The 15,763-nt window shown below is 38.9% G+C and overlaps 1 protein-coding gene across 3 annotated transcripts in view; it reads left to right on the top strand.

Moving 5' to 3' along the window:
* agmo (alkylglycerol monooxygenase) overlaps positions 1-15,763 on the top strand; it is a 46,263-nt gene that overhangs the window by 8,459 nt on the left and 22,041 nt on the right. For all 3 annotated transcript variants that reach the window (XM_064349815.1, XM_064349809.1, XM_064349801.1), the window contains exon 4: positions 15,099-15,202. In XM_064349815.1, coding sequence (XP_064205885.1) covers positions 15,099-15,202 — 104 coding nt within the window. The remainder of the gene's footprint in view (positions 1-15,098; positions 15,203-15,763) is intronic.

Genomic DNA, 15,763 nt, shown 5'->3' with positions numbered 1-15,763 from the left:
GGATGTCAAGACATGAATGTTCGCATAAAAACATAATGAATGTGTTTGAGAGGGTATATAAAACAGTTACAATCTAACTATTGTCCTGTTATATCCTATTTGTTGCATAACAACGGTCAAGTTAAATGGTAAATGGTAAATGGACTGCATTTATATAGCGCTTTTATCCAAAGCGCTTTACAATTGATGCCTCTCATTCGCCAGAGCAGTTAGGAGTTAGGGGTTAGGTGTCTTGCTGAAGGACACTTCGACACGCCCAGGGTGGGGTTTGAACCGGCAACCCTCCGACTGCCAGACAATCGGTCTTACCTCCTGAGCTATGTCACCCTACCAACGACAGTTTTGCTTGACAACGGTAAAATATGCCCAAACGGCTGCAGAAGAATATTTCAATTCCAGGTGATTAAATCGATAAAAATCAATAAATACAAAAGTAACCATATATAGTCATTGTTGGTAACCCGTTGTATATAAGTGGAATAAACCCCTCCGGGCTGTCCCGGTTATTAGAAAATAATGTAGGCTACTTCGGTGGTAGTACGGGATTACAGAAGAAATCATAGGACAGATGGACCGACGACAACGTCGCTTTTTCATACGTCAGTGGGCTAATTTGCCTAATCTTCGCAGGACTTTAGACCGCGGTGGAAACACAGACAACAATGGGCTGAAGGAACCTTTTAGTTCCTTGAAAAGTAGTTTCTGGGACTAAAAGTTCTGGGTACTTTTGGTGGAAACGCGGCTTATGTAAGAATGCTACCTGTTTTCCCCTCCACAAACATGAAAGGAGGTGTAATTAAACCTCACACTGATACTGTAATCTAGGCATACAATCTATGGGTCCCACCTCCTGCTGAGTTTAGCCGCGTTTCCACCGCAGGAACTATACCCCGGAACTAGGAACCTTTTGAGGAACTCAGTGCGTTTCCACCGCAGGAACTAGGGTCTAAATTTAGTTCTGGGGGCTTTGTTTTACCCCCCAAAACGTTCCTGCTCGGGGGGTAGTACTTTCCGAAAGTACAGGAACCTTTTGGGTGGAGCTTGCAGCGCTGAACATTTCTGATTGGTCGAGTACTCGTAGCATTTGTGTTGTATTTATTTTCCGCCATTACCCGCCATGTTTGAAAATATGCAGCGGCAAACCAATTTATTTTCATAATAACTTCAAATCAAACTTGTATGTTATGCGGCGCAGTAGCCTACTTTTGGTTATAGCCTGTCAACGTCTTGGAATTATAACGTGTGCTCTTCTGTTCTTTTCTTGCTTTAGTAGGCTATTCGTTTTATAAAATGCTAAGCATTCGTGCTGGGACAGCATATTACGTAGGCTACCAAAACATTCAAACGGATTAATTCGGTTGCTGAATATTTTCTTCCGGATTTTCTTTGTTAGCCCGTTGTAATTGACTCAAAACGTTTGATACAGTTATGTGAGGTATGCGGTAGATCTGCATAATTAACATTGGTGATACAGTACAAGCAAACTGGAAATCACCTTCCACACTTTTTATCCGGGTAAAATAACAGGTTAATTCTAGTAATCTTCCCTTTAGCCTTTTCAGACTGCCGTAATTTTACTCAATTTTACTGCCATTTTTCAATTCCACGAAAAGACCATGAAGACTATGGACTCATTTATGGTGCATGGTTCGCATCTGGAGGGCACACATCGCTGCTCGGCTAGCAGTAACTTCGAAGGAAAGCAAACGGTGGCTGTACCACTACTAATTTACATTTTCACGCAAGTCCGAGTTTTCGTTCTATTCTTGTCATTTTGCGATTAGCCTATATGGAATTGACGACGAGAAAGTAATAAAACAGCAAATTGTTTACAACGTGTGCATGTTTTCTGCTGTTAATGAATGTGTTTGAGAGGATATATGAAAATCAATAAATACAAAAGTAACCATATATAGTCATTGTTGGTAACCCGTTGTATATAAGTGGAATAAACCCCTCCGGGCTGTCCCGGTTATTAGAAAATAATGTAGGCTACTTCGGTGGTAGTATGGGGTTACAGAAGAAATCATATGACAGATGGACCGACGACAACGTCAGTGGGCTAATTTGCCTAATCTTCGCGGTACTTTAGACCCCGGTGGAAACGCAGACAACCATTGGCTGAAGGAACCTTTTAGTTCCTGGTAAAGTAGTTCCTGGGACTGAAAGTTCCGGGTAATTTTGGTGGAAACGCGGCTTTTGTCTCTGAAGAGAACACAAACCTATTTATGGGGTGTCAGGGCCCAGCATGGCCACAGATCTCCATGGTTTCCTTTTTTCCATTTTAATCCATGACATTGAAATCATCAACTCAAATTCCTAATACTTATGTATGTAGAAGTGGTTGTTGAGGCCTGCCGGTTGAAATTTACAGCCATCACATATGATGTTAAAAGCAGGAGTAAATTTCCATCTTGTAGAGGTATTCAACAGTTACCTCCCAACAGATTAATGAAGCAACACTCAACATTATTTTTTAAAGGAGTTTTTATCTGGCCCAAACTCTGCCATGTGGTCCGTTTGTGCCAACTTTGAGTAGCCTAGGCTACTACGATACTTCACTTGGGATATTTTAGGCTGGTTCCACCTGATTTCACTTGTAACCCAATCAGACCTTTATGAAAAAAGTTGGTGGTAATTTTTCTGTCATATTGACACTGTAGTTGTAAAACTTAGACTTACACAAATGAAACACAAATCCCCAATAATATTGTATATACTGTGTAGTATCCATTAATGGATCACCCTAGTAACATGGAAAAAAGGCTTGGGGAAAAGATAGGGGTTTGTTGTAGATTTTAAAATGAGCATCTCACTCGATAACTTTAATGACGGCATCACACGGCTGAGTGATAGAAGTGATAGAGTGATATAAGACCACATCTATCACTGGATGTTACGGATAACTCAAAATTGCTGAAATGTCACTAGATTATTTTTTAAAATGCCATATTAGCTGCTTATCTTAAATGAATGTAAAAAGTCACAGGGATGGTCAAAAGCCAGATTGCATCAGCAGACACCCTGGCTTTTTCTGCAGTCTGCACCAGAAGAAGGCTGCCCCAGCCCCCAGACCATCTTTGAGCCGCACCGTCATTTTTCAACTGACGTCCTCGTTTGAATCAGGATTCAAATCGCACTGGAACATCAGGTCATAATCTGAAACTAATGCAGATGTAAAAGCTATCAGAGATTTAGAGTCTTGGTCCCTAAGGTCTGGTGACGCCCACCTCGGCAATTTACCGTACTAACAGAGAAGGAAATAACTTTCAGTTTGTCTAGGAATTTTTTGACAGTCTATTGTTTGAATAGCAATTCTCAGGAAATTTCTGAATCCATGAGTTTGGATATTATTTTAACTGTCAGAACCACTAATGTCCAAAAAGAAATTTCTAAAAATGTAAAATTGCTCTATGATTTACCCTCAGGAAGCTACGTAATATTAAATGACCTCAAATCCAGAGTTACTGTACAGTACAGTTATTGATATAGGAAAATATATTTAAATACATCAACTTTTGCATTAAATTAAATTAAATTAAATTAAATTAAATTAAATTAAATTAAATTAAATTAAATTAATTAAATACATTTTAATTGAATTTAATTAGAAGTGAGGAATTGTGTCACCAATGCTTTTTGCACTTTTTTCAGAAGTATGAAAACTTTGAATGATACATTACATTCTAAACCATCAATGATGGTATATTGTTCTATTTTTGCATTCATAGTTGCAATTCATGTTCATTGCAGGTTCTTGCCTGATAAACTGAGTAGGTTGAGATGAAATGCAGTGAGAGGCTGAGGTCTGTTGAAGTGGTGCCCTTGTATCAGACTCCGCTACATTTGTTTTATACATCGTCAAACTATTACAAGTTCATTTTTAGTGCTTGTGCTTGTGTCACACTTTGACCTGTGAATCGCAGTGGAATTCCAGCCAACATTGGCATTCTATGAAATCGGACCAAATCAGGCAAATAAATGTTCTTCCATCTTTGGTTTTTGGGATCTTTTATTTATCTTGTTCTTCAACTAGTTGATAGTGCTCAGTTGTAGGCGCTTCTATTGCTGCAGTATCCTCCTTGGGCTGGGACATGTCTGACAAAGCAAGGAAGCATTCTTAGGCAGAGACAGAGACTGCTCTGTCGACTCAAACAGCTTTGGATAATGTTTAAAATAAATATGTAATACAAATAATGAAACGTATCAAAACCAGCTGGACTTCTAGGACCATATATCCTTAAAATCTTCAGGAGACAATATAAAATTAATATTAATATATTTTAATTCTATTAAGATACGATGAATATGAGATTCATTTCCATGTCATGCAGCACATAATTGGATGTTACAGTTCAGGTTTTCAGATTCATGCCACATTCCTGAAGGAAAGGGGGATCAGATTTAAGCCAGAGCTAACATTTTCACAGTATGATTGGGAATTTGTATGCAACTTACAATTCAGTGTAGTGAAACTGATAATAGATTTAAATAAAAAATCTAAATGTATTCTAAATAAACCCATGACAGATACAATGTAAAAGATAATGTGCCCTCTCTTAATTAGTACCATTGTAAAACATACTGTTTAATTTCATTGTTTTTTTCACTGCTATACCATATTTTCCTCTCTCTGGCCATGCACTTGAAAGGAAGGCCTCATTATTCTGAAAAGGAAACTACAAAGCATTAAGCCAGTGGAGTACTTTCAAAGTGAAAACTCTGCCTGTTATTCTCTGAGACCAGCTTTATTGGGCATGAATTACTTTAGCCCTAAGTCTGGGCAGACCACTCCAAAGAAACAGAAAGGCCTACTCTGGAGACATGAAAATCTTTGGGCACTCCATGGTTATTCATTGCTTTGGGCATGGTATTTACATAGAAATTCCTGTATACACAGTATATCTTTAGTGAATTAAAATAAAAAACTTGGTTCACTGCTTTGAGCATGCTGCTCTTTTAAACATGGTTCAGAAGTGCTAACGCAAAGAGAAACCACAATTTTACTGGTCTGCAGTAAGGGCAGATGCAACCTTTGGATTGTGACATACATTGATTCTGATATGGAACGGCAGTGGTTCACAATAAGCAATTATGGTACATACTGTACTGAGCAAGCAGATTTGTGAAGAGATTGTCTGTGCGTACACTGAATGGATTTTAGTAACGGGAAAAGGTTAAGTCATAGCCTTACTGACTAATTTTTGATAAATATGTTTGACAAGATGAAACAGGTTTTGAACTGTGCAGTATATAAGCTGTCTCGGCTAGGGTAGTGCATTACAACATAGAACACCCTGTATTGGTGCCTGTATTGTGCATGTATTGCAGAATGAAAGCAGTGATGGATGGTGGGTGGGAGGTCTTAAACTAAATCAATACCTCATGTTCAGAATTGCTGGCTTCAGCCTTATTTTATTGCAAGGCAGCTTTGAGGAGGAAACACAACTCTAGCCTGGCATGCTTAATGAGCTCATTATTAATTGTTTCAATTAATAAGCTGTGATTACTTTTTAAGTGAATAAATGGTATCTAGCTAGTCTGTATGACACAAATTTCAATTCAGATTAAAATAAATATAGCCTAAATCTAGTTTATTTTAAATCCAAAGGCATAACGATTCAGTGCTTTTGTGCTGTATTATTATTTAGGTCTAACGGTTCAAGAATGAAATCTAGGTGATACTGAATTGAATATTGCATCTTCAGCTCCTGCTTGTTTTAGTGGCTAGTTGCCTTAAGGTTCCATTATGCATATGAAGCACATGTTCATTTGGATTCAGATTGGATGATTGACTTGGCCAGTCAATCCTTTTTCCAGTGCTCTGCAGGCTCCTTTAGGTACTTAGCGAACTATAACCTGACCATCCTCTTTTTGTGGCTAACAACTGGTTTGCATCTTGCACTGTAATCTCTGTAGTTATCTTTGTGAATTCTTCTGCAGACAGTAGGTACTGACACATCCAGGCCTGCCTCTTGAAGAGTGTTTCTGATATGTAGGACAGCTTTTTGGGTTTCTTCTTCTTTATAGTGAGAATTCAATGCTTGACCTACCAGGCCCTTTGTGATTTTTGAGCTCACCAGTGCTCTCTTTATTCTTAGTGATGTTCCAAACGGTTGGTTTTTGTAAGCCTAACATTTGGCTGATTTGGCCAAGATTTTTTCTTATTTTTCAAGAAGATTTTTTCTTATTTCTTGGCCTCTTAACAGCTTCCTTGACTTTCATTGGCACAACTCTCATCCTCATGCCAATAACAGACTACAAAGGCAATCAATATTAGATATTTAAAGCTCTCTTATACCTGCACTAAGGAAGCAATTGAACACACTCAACTAATCAGAAACACATGTGATTCCATTTGTCCCAAACATCATGATGCTCTGAAATGGGGGGACTATGCATAAAAACTGCTGTAATGTCTCCTTGGTGAAACCAAAATGTATACATATACCCTTAAATAGTAACTGAGAGCGCATACTAAATTGTTTCATTAAAAATTAAAAATTGTGGAGTACAGAGCTAAATCAAGAAAAAATATGTCTTTTACATTATGGAGCTCACTGTATGTGTATGTGTTGCAGAATCCACTTGGGACTGACTGTGGTCAGTAAATTTCAAGTGATTCTAAATCAACAACAACAGAGTGACCGGTTGAGCAGAGAAACTTCTGTCAATGTGAAAGAATGACTTCAGATATTAGCAACCTGGTTGAGAGATCAAGCACACATTGAAAGGTGCAACATCCTTGTGTTACAACCGTAGACCAGTGGTCATAGAAAAACCAAAGTTCTTTCAGCGAGGCTCATGTGATAATAAGAATTTGATGAGCTCCTCAATAACGTACACACCCAGAGGGCATGGTAATGAAATTAAAAGTTCAGTTTTGTTAACTAAAAATTATTATCACTGGGTCCATTTATCTATCAGCAGAATTACAGATTACAGAATCTGTTGTTTTTGCCTGACCTGTGTTACGTACTGTAACTGCTTAGTGGCCTGTATGGTTTGGTTTCTGGTCCACCAGTTCAATTGCTAAAGTAAACGAAGCAAATGCACAGCCTCGTAACTTTGGCATTCATGTCTTCCTGGGGGCTTGGCAGGCTTTTCCTGACTTCAAGTCACATTTTTTCCCCCTTGGCTTTTTCATTCAGCTATGAATTTTTTCCAGGCCCTGCGTGATTTTCCAAGAGCGCCCCTTGTTTTTTCCACTCCTCGGCCCTGTTTGTCCTCACCATCCCTCGTTCCCCGCTGCCAGCATACCACATACTGCAGCCGCGTCGCCGGCTTTCCAACCGCCCGGCTGCTGGCACGGCGTCATGTGGGCGGGGCCTGCGGAGATGCCACCACAGCTTTCCTAGAGGGAAGTGATAGCATCCTTTCATCTGCTGTGCTGAAGATGTGCACCAAAAACAATGATAGAACAATGATTTCAATAATACCAATGAGGCAGCAGTGTAATATAATGGTTAGGGAACTTGACTTGTAGCTCAAAGGTTGTGGGTTTGAATGCTACCCTTGAGTAAGGTAGTTAACCTTAATTTCTTCAGTAAAAAGATCAAGACGAAAGGACTATATGTTTGTAACTCTGAATAAGATGCTGAAAATGAATCAGACTATGTTCATGTATTGTAGCATTGCACCCGGGCTGCAGAATGCAAAGCCTGGTCAGGAATCTGAGGCCTGTGAATGAGGCCGAGGTGCTGACAGTTGTGGTGTTTCTGTTTGTCCTTGTCCTCTCGAGGAATTGGGCAAATAACAGCTCGCGTTCAAGAGAACGGCTATTTTTGGGCATTTTTTTCTTGACCTCGGATCAGCTTCTGGTTCTAAGTGCAAATTGTGCATGAGAAGATGGGCCCATAGCAGCCTTGCCTCGTGGCACCCCTTCTTATGCTGGTACAGTATGTTAAAGAATTAGCCTTGTGACAGGTATCCCTGTGCCAATGAAATAACCATGGAAATTAAGCATTTAAACATAAACTTATAGATGAAGACAGGCATTTTTTTAATTAAAGAGGTATCATATACACTTAGCAAATATATAATTTTTCTGCATATAATTGTTTAGAAAACATGAGAAAAGAGCAGATATAAGTGGTTTCAAAGCCCAAAAGTATAAATCCTGAGAGAGAAATATAGTAGCATTGAATTATGAACATTTCATTAAAATTAATAAGTAGAGGATGCAGCACAACCTCTGAACCTATAAGCATAAGTAATAATAAAAGAGTAAAATGCTTCTGTAACCAGTCTCTTTTACCATTGTTGCATACAGAATACTTAATCTTCTTTTGGACAATCATGATCTTAACAGCCTGTTGCTCTCATTCATGTATGTGAACATTCTGAAAAGGATTTTCTTAGTGATTTAAGTTGGTCCATTGGAGGATTCATTTTTACACATTTTAAGGGATGATTTTATAAAGAGTAAGCTAGATTGAAATGGACAGGGTGCACTTGCAATCATTTAAACAGAAAAGAAAGGGTTTGGCTGTGTAAGTGCAAGTGTAAGGAGTACTATATACGAACGCCACAGAAAATATAATGTGATTTACTTTCCTTATGATCTCATTGTTTCGGGGCACAAGGTATGCATGACCTTTGTGGAATGGAATAGATTTTGCGTGTGATTGTTTCTCTTTAAAAGTGGATGTGAGTTAACAGTGCATAGCCACAGTATGTTTCTTTCTCCTTTCTGCATGGCCTGGATCTTCTGGAAGAGCCCTTCTCATCCCTTGTCACATCAAAACAAATACTGTTTGGGGTGTGTCTTCTAGGAATTGCCCAGAGTGATGGTCTTTGTGGCATCTGAGCTGCGGGATGAAGCTCTTGGTGTTGGAGTGTTGCCGCTGTCGGACATGGTTAGGATGTACAATGCTTTTGTGTAATGAGTTGCTGTTTTAATGCGTGTTTACGTCTGGCGCGTGATATGTATGAGTGTGACACTCTTCTGAATACTGAAAGAGGCCTCTGTGCTAATCCTGTGGCTGCATCTGGAGCTGGCTTTGCATAGCCTCTCATCGCTGCCACTCCCTCCACACACATGATTTATCAGACATATGTTCAATTTTCCAGAGTACGCATATGTGTAGGAAGGAAGGTGATCTGGCATGAGATGAAAAGTAAACACTGCGTTGATGTCTAGCCTTCTGTAATGAGGTAACTGAAGTGCGAAGTTCAAAATCTGACAAGAATCAGACCAATTGGAATGATTTCACAGCTGAGATTTTGTGACCTCCCAACATTGAAAAAAAAGGTCAAAAGCATTTTTTCCACTTCTGCATGTTTTACAAACACACAAGCTTTATTTCATATGTGTGGAGTTCTGTTATTTTATTCAACAAGCTGCAGACTGAAGGGATGCTAATGGCTCTAGCACCCAAGAATTCTTTCATGTAATGGGTGCTTGTGGACATTTAGGTTGAGGTCAGTTGGACATAATGATGATGTCATACTGGGTTCTTGGTGCTGTAGAGTTGATGGAGTGGTCAGTTGACTGTGGTGATGAAGAGTGGATGTATGTGTGTGAGGGGTGTGGGTCCAGTACTGTGGAGAGCAGCCTTCACAGGCTAGCAATTGGGCAGACAGCAGCAGTTGTCAAGACAAACAGATCGCGTCAGTCCCGCGGAGGGCCTTCCCCACAGAGGGGCGGCTGGATGTTATTGTTTTAAGAAGGAATCCTCTCCCGATGCAGCAGGGTTAATCCTGACGGCGAGGGCTTCATAAATCTTCACTCTGACTGGAAGTTCCTGGCTGTGCAGGTTGGAGGGCGGACAAAAGAATCAAACTGGTCAGGATGTGGAATCCTCTGTACAAGGGAGTAACACCTCTGGGACTCTGCAATAATATCAACAATGGCTAACACTCAGCCATGCTCACTCTCTCTCTCTCCCTTTCTTTCTCTGTATCCCTCTCTCAGTCTCTCTCTCTCTCTCTCTCTCTCTTTCTCTCTGTGCATCTCTCCCTGTGCATCTCTCTCCCTCCCTGCTGATGTTGACTGTGTCTGCATGGGGCGATGAGTGATCTCACTTGTTCTCTCTGAGCCTGCAGGCTTGAATTGTGCTGCCCTCATGTGCTCTGTTTGTTTAAAGGAGGGCTCTCCATGTTGTAGGTCTTCTTCTCATGCAGTCCCATGGTACCTTCTATTTCTGTTGTCCCCTTCAGTGTATGAATGAACGTTTAAGCTTAACAGTGAAAATCTGTGGTGGATTCCAGAAAAATCATTGTAGTTGATGATTGGGGAGTGGTGAAAATGGGGAAAACTATGAACACCCCATGTCTTTGTGTTCCCTCTAAGAGTAGCAGAAAGGAACTGCATTACGATGATATGGTTTACCTGCTTTCTTTACCCAAACACTATGCATTTTTCATTATTATTGTTTGTAGCTTATGTTCAGATGATTTTATATTCGTTTTTCTGTATATTTATACATTTAAAATTGCAGTTGCAAAAATTGTACCTACATGCACAGAAATGTTGTCATGGTGTAACAGAAGTTTTTTCTAAAATAAATTAAAATAAATGCTGAAAAAGAATAAATAAATGATAAACATTTTCAGGTCTATATATATATGTATGCAGTAAAACCTCTAATATCTGATAATCTACTTTCTGAAAATGTTCTGGAATTTTTGGGCCATGTGCATTTCCGTCCTGTATTTCCCCCCAAAGTGAGCTATGCAATCATCCCACAGAACACCTCTCCCACAGACTCACAGGTGGGGGTGATGGAATAGTTAATAATATGTAATTTAAAAAATAGTAATTAAACAAAATAAATACACCCACAGATGTGCCCACATGTGATTCAGGGAAACTCAGTAAGCGAAGTATGCTCACTCGTGAGCCTACAAACACCTAATGTGATGATTTGTTTGTAAACCAAATTTCTCATTTTCTTTCAGATTTGTGAGGATAGTTTGTAAAATGTCTGTTTTTCTTTGAAAATATCAGGTGTAGTAAAGTTGTTGGGTGAGCAGATGGGGCCCTTGAGCAGTAAAATAATAAATTGGCTTTAAACAACAAAAATACTGGACTAATATGGATCCTACATTGTCTTTGGAGCATGCTCTGCTATCTGGAATTTTCTACTTTCCAGCATAACTTTTTCCCTGAGGGTGTCGGATAGTAGAGTTCCTACTGTAAATATGAGTTTATTATTTCCCCTTTTTGCTTGTATGTAGTATGGATGGTTGTCTTCTGAGATTCATGCTATACTGAAGCACTTTCCTAAATCCTCCTACCATACTGCAACTGAGGCAGAGGAATGACTGAGGTTACAGTGAAGACCGTTGTTAAAGTGCTTTTGTAAACAGGAGTTTTGAGAAGGTCTACACAGTGTCCAAAGTGAACTCTCTGTGTTCCTGCCCAGGGAGTGGAGACAGCGTGAAGTATTGCGATGACAGAAAATGGTTTGTCCAGCATCCTGGGGTACTCTTGCTGTTTAAGTTGGCGCCTCATGTAAGGACCTCATGTTCCAAATACCAAAAGCCTTTACACTCCATTGATTGCATGAGTGACACGGTCTCCAGTCACTCAGCAGATTGAAAGTCAATGCTCCATTGAAAGCCCTCTACACTCGAACCACAGAGACTTGCATTTTTATGGAATGATTATTTGTGTAGTTTTGTGCTAGTCCTTTTTTGTGTGGTTCTGAGCTTCCCAACTTGTCGGTTATATTTTAAGGGAAAATACCATGATCCGTTGTGGGTTTGAAGTGGCATTAAATAAACCTCTTCAGATACATCCTGAAACCCCTGTATGTGCAGATTTTGTGTATGTGTTAAATTACACATCCTGAGCTGGCAATGAATGTTGATACAGGTACTGTAGACAGTGCATGCTTAATCTGGCATGTTCTAAGTCTAGGAAGTGATAACAGCCTTGCTGACAGTCATGGTAAATTAGTTTTATGCTTTTGAGTATATAGATGGAGACTTCACACAATGATAATGTGAGGGTCTTAAATGGCAGTGTTGTAAATATATATTTTTAAAATATATATAAACATTTTTTTTTGCCACCTCTCTGTCATGTTTTTGCATGACATAGCATATTGTCAACCTTCAGTATGTTCTACAGCACATGAAAGCTTTTAAAGTGAAGTTATACCACTATCTAGGAAAATATAAGGGGCTGTGGGCAAGCTTCGGATGTTTATTGTGCAATACCATTTTTCCTGATGCACCTTGGACATACCAGTTAAAGAAATCCACATCCAACAAGATGATTTCCTTGGATTTTGCTTTCTCTCAGGACCCCACTCTAGGCATTTTAAATATCTGCCAGGCAGTGACCCTCTTGGACAGCAGTTGAACAAGTGAAGCGTAAAATGATTTCCAGCATATGAATCTGTGGTAAATGAGTACAGTACTGAACAGCAATTTCAGTACATATTTATTTCAAATAAGGTGTGAGGATCTACAGATAGCAGGATTTGTGCAGCCAGTTGTATGAATCTCATTTGTTTGGGTAGTAATGGTGTACAGAAAATATTTCTGTGGATTTCTGAAAAAAAAACAACAACCAACTCAACACACAGTATGTGCAGGCTTCACTGTTTCTTCTTTGTGGGAAAGGGTTTCTGCGGTGTTCGTTCTCATCATTAAAGGCCTTCCCATCTGAATATCTGCTGCCAAACTATGCAGTATCCTGCCGAGCTACAGGATGAGGACATGGATTGCAACGAAGCCTAGCAGCTCATGCTTCCTACCAGTGACACCCTGCATCAATCTTGCGCCACTCTGCCCAGAAAATGAAAAAAGCATCATGGAATGAAACAATGGTTGAATTATCTGCTCTCTGTGTTTTTTAACGGGGGACATTATTTCATTCCTGGGTACGGTTTGATGAGAGGAAGTGTAAAAGCACACATAAAAGTCTGGCATGAAGCACAACGTGCCTTTTATTACTTTTGATATCACATTTTTTCCCTTTGCGCAGACATTGTGACCAATGGGGCATTCCAGGCAGCATATGTGACTTTCTTTTGTTTAAGATTAACATTAGCCATGTGATTGGTGCTGTTATAATAAAGCTGAGAATTTTACTATTGTGCAAAGTGCCAGTATTGTGCCCCTTTGTTGATGAACCCAACTGCTCATCTGCATCTCAGTCCTCTTCTCCCATGTTTGATCGCAGCACCTTGATTATGGCTGCCATGACTGACTCATTGTGAGTATAAATAGAATATGGACATGCAGTTCATCTCAAATGACTTTGGAACTTGTCCTTGAATACTTTCTACTAGGTGCTAATTGCTTGATGTTTGAATCATAGTATAAGAAGTATTTGAAGTTTTACCCAAACACTTAAATGTTAGTGACATGACAAATGCATATTATATAGACACATACTAGACACTTTATAATTATACTTGCTAATGACTTGCTAATAAAGCGTGTCTTTAAACTTTAAACATTATTATATATATATTTTTCATTCACCTATACTAATAGAAATATCTGTGCTAATGCAAAGTTGGCCAAGCTCTTAAGTAAGAATTGGTCTAGCTAGGATTTATCTGATTTGAAAATTCATTGTATATTGAGTCACCTGTTAGACTGGAAATTTCACTAAGAATCTTCCAGGTCAGCACTGTGGCTGTTCAAGATGGTGAAATTGTGGAGTAGCGCTGGCTCACTCACTCTTGTGCCTGTTTATTCAGCTGGGTTTCATCTCATTGTTGGGTTTTACGATGGTTTTGATGGAGGTTATGTGTTTATGAAACAATGGAAAGGCTACTCTTTAACCTACACCTTTTCAAGCTTTTCACCTTTTCACGATAAGTGTGTGTGTGTGTGTTGGCTTACACTATTACTGCCTCTACTGACGGAGTGTAGCACAGTGGGTAAGGAACTGGGCTTGTAACCGAAAGGTCGCAGGTTCGATTCCCGGGTAAGGACACTGCCAACAACGTACCCTTGAGCAACGTACTTAACCGGAATTGTTTCAGTATATATCCAGCTGTATAAATGGATACAATGTAAAATGCTATGTAAAAGTTGTGTAAGTCGCTCTGGATAAGAGCGTCTGCTCAATGCCTGTAATGTACTGCCGTATTTTAATTTAATCATTTTGCAGTTCATTTTAAAGGCAGAGCTATTATGAGACTATTACTTTTTTGTTTGGGAGGATTCTCTAATTAGTTGTTTCATTACTGCTCGTAAGTCATTTATATAATGGCGACACACGTCCTTCATGTGTTTAATGTCTCATCCTCATTGTTACGTTATGGAATCGTAAAATGTCTACTTTAATCCATTATTTTTCAGCCAAATTTTGGCTCTAAATAACTTTTAAAATATGAACTTTTTGAGCGATAACCTGCAATAAATGGTTCTGAAGCCAGGTTTTAGTTGAGGTTAGTTTTAACAAAACCAAACTGTCTGATTTGCCAAAGTGTACAGAATGATTGGGTGGTCCGGGAAAAACTTGGGAAGTTCAACTATTCTTAACAAGCATGTTCACCTGGTTATTAATGTAAGAGTTAAGGGAGATTAATTCCATAAATATCACAACACAGAAACGAGGAATATGAACTGTAGGGTTATTTCTGTTGGGCTGAGCAACTACATATAAATGCTTCCTTCATAATTATCCTGTCATGACCTGCCATATTATTGTAAACGCTTAAAAATGAGTCTGACAGAAAGCTAGTCTATTAAAGCTGAGTTCACATGCTAGTGTTATTCCTTCTGACTGTATGGTCTTAAGGAAGTTTTAAAAGAAGATTATCTTTGTGTTCTATACAAGTTCTGATTGTTTTCTGCAAAGCCAGTTTCCCCATGCATTAACTAATCATTTGCATGTTTGGTGTTAAATTAAGAATTTCCATAGTTAGTAAATTAATGGTATCCATTGTTAAATAGAATGTCTGAAATAGTTCATTCTTACTCACAGTTCACAATTTGCAGTTCTTCATCTGGGTCTCTTATGAACACGCACATCTCCTGCTATTCATGTTACTAATTCTGTACAGGGTTAATTCAAAAGAGTCTTGACATTGGCTACACATTTTTTCATAAAAAGTAGGTTTTTAGGTATTGTCAATAATGTAATGCACAGAGCTAATTATATGCCTGTTTCCCCTCACCAACAGAGTTGAACATCCTGTGGGCGGCCCACCAGGCTCACCACAGCTCAGAGGAGTACAACCTCTCCACAGCTCTCAGGCAGTCGTCGACACAGCAGTTTGCATCATGGGTAATGTTATTGTACGAAAATACTGGTGGCCATTTTATTACTGCCAGAGCCAAAATAAAAACAAGAAAATAAAGGTTGATTATCACTGTTTTATAGTAGCATAATGCCAGTAAAGCAGCTTGTACAGAAAAGTTTAGAATCTCATGACTTTTATATTTGAAGTAGTATAGACCAGTGTATCCCAATTCTGATACCAGGAATCCAAGTATATGCTGCCTTTTATTCCACCTGTTTTTAATTATTTAGGGTTGATTAAGCTGTTAACTGAACACTATCATTTGAGAAAAAAATTATGTTGAGAGGTGCTCTGAATGAAGCCCTTCATTGAATTGGTATTAACTTGAGTGAGCTCAATGCTCATCTATATTACCAGTTTGTTTAAGGAAGCACATACAGTGCCCTCAATAATTATGGTAACGGTAGAGTGAAATTTGTTCATTTTGGTATGTGGTTAAGGCATTTATATTGGAGATCAAAAGATTAATATGAGACAATAAGTAAAGACAATACGTTTTTATTTCATGGTGTTTGCATGTGTACAGTAGATGTTTTACCATTTTA

This window comes from Anguilla rostrata, chromosome 1, assembly GCF_018555375.3.
Source record: "Anguilla rostrata isolate EN2019 chromosome 1, ASM1855537v3, whole genome shotgun sequence".
Taxonomy (NCBI): Eukaryota; Metazoa; Chordata; class Actinopteri; order Anguilliformes; family Anguillidae; genus Anguilla; species Anguilla rostrata.
The sequence above is the reverse complement of the archived record's forward strand: the minus strand, read 5'-3'. Positions and strand labels throughout refer to the sequence as shown.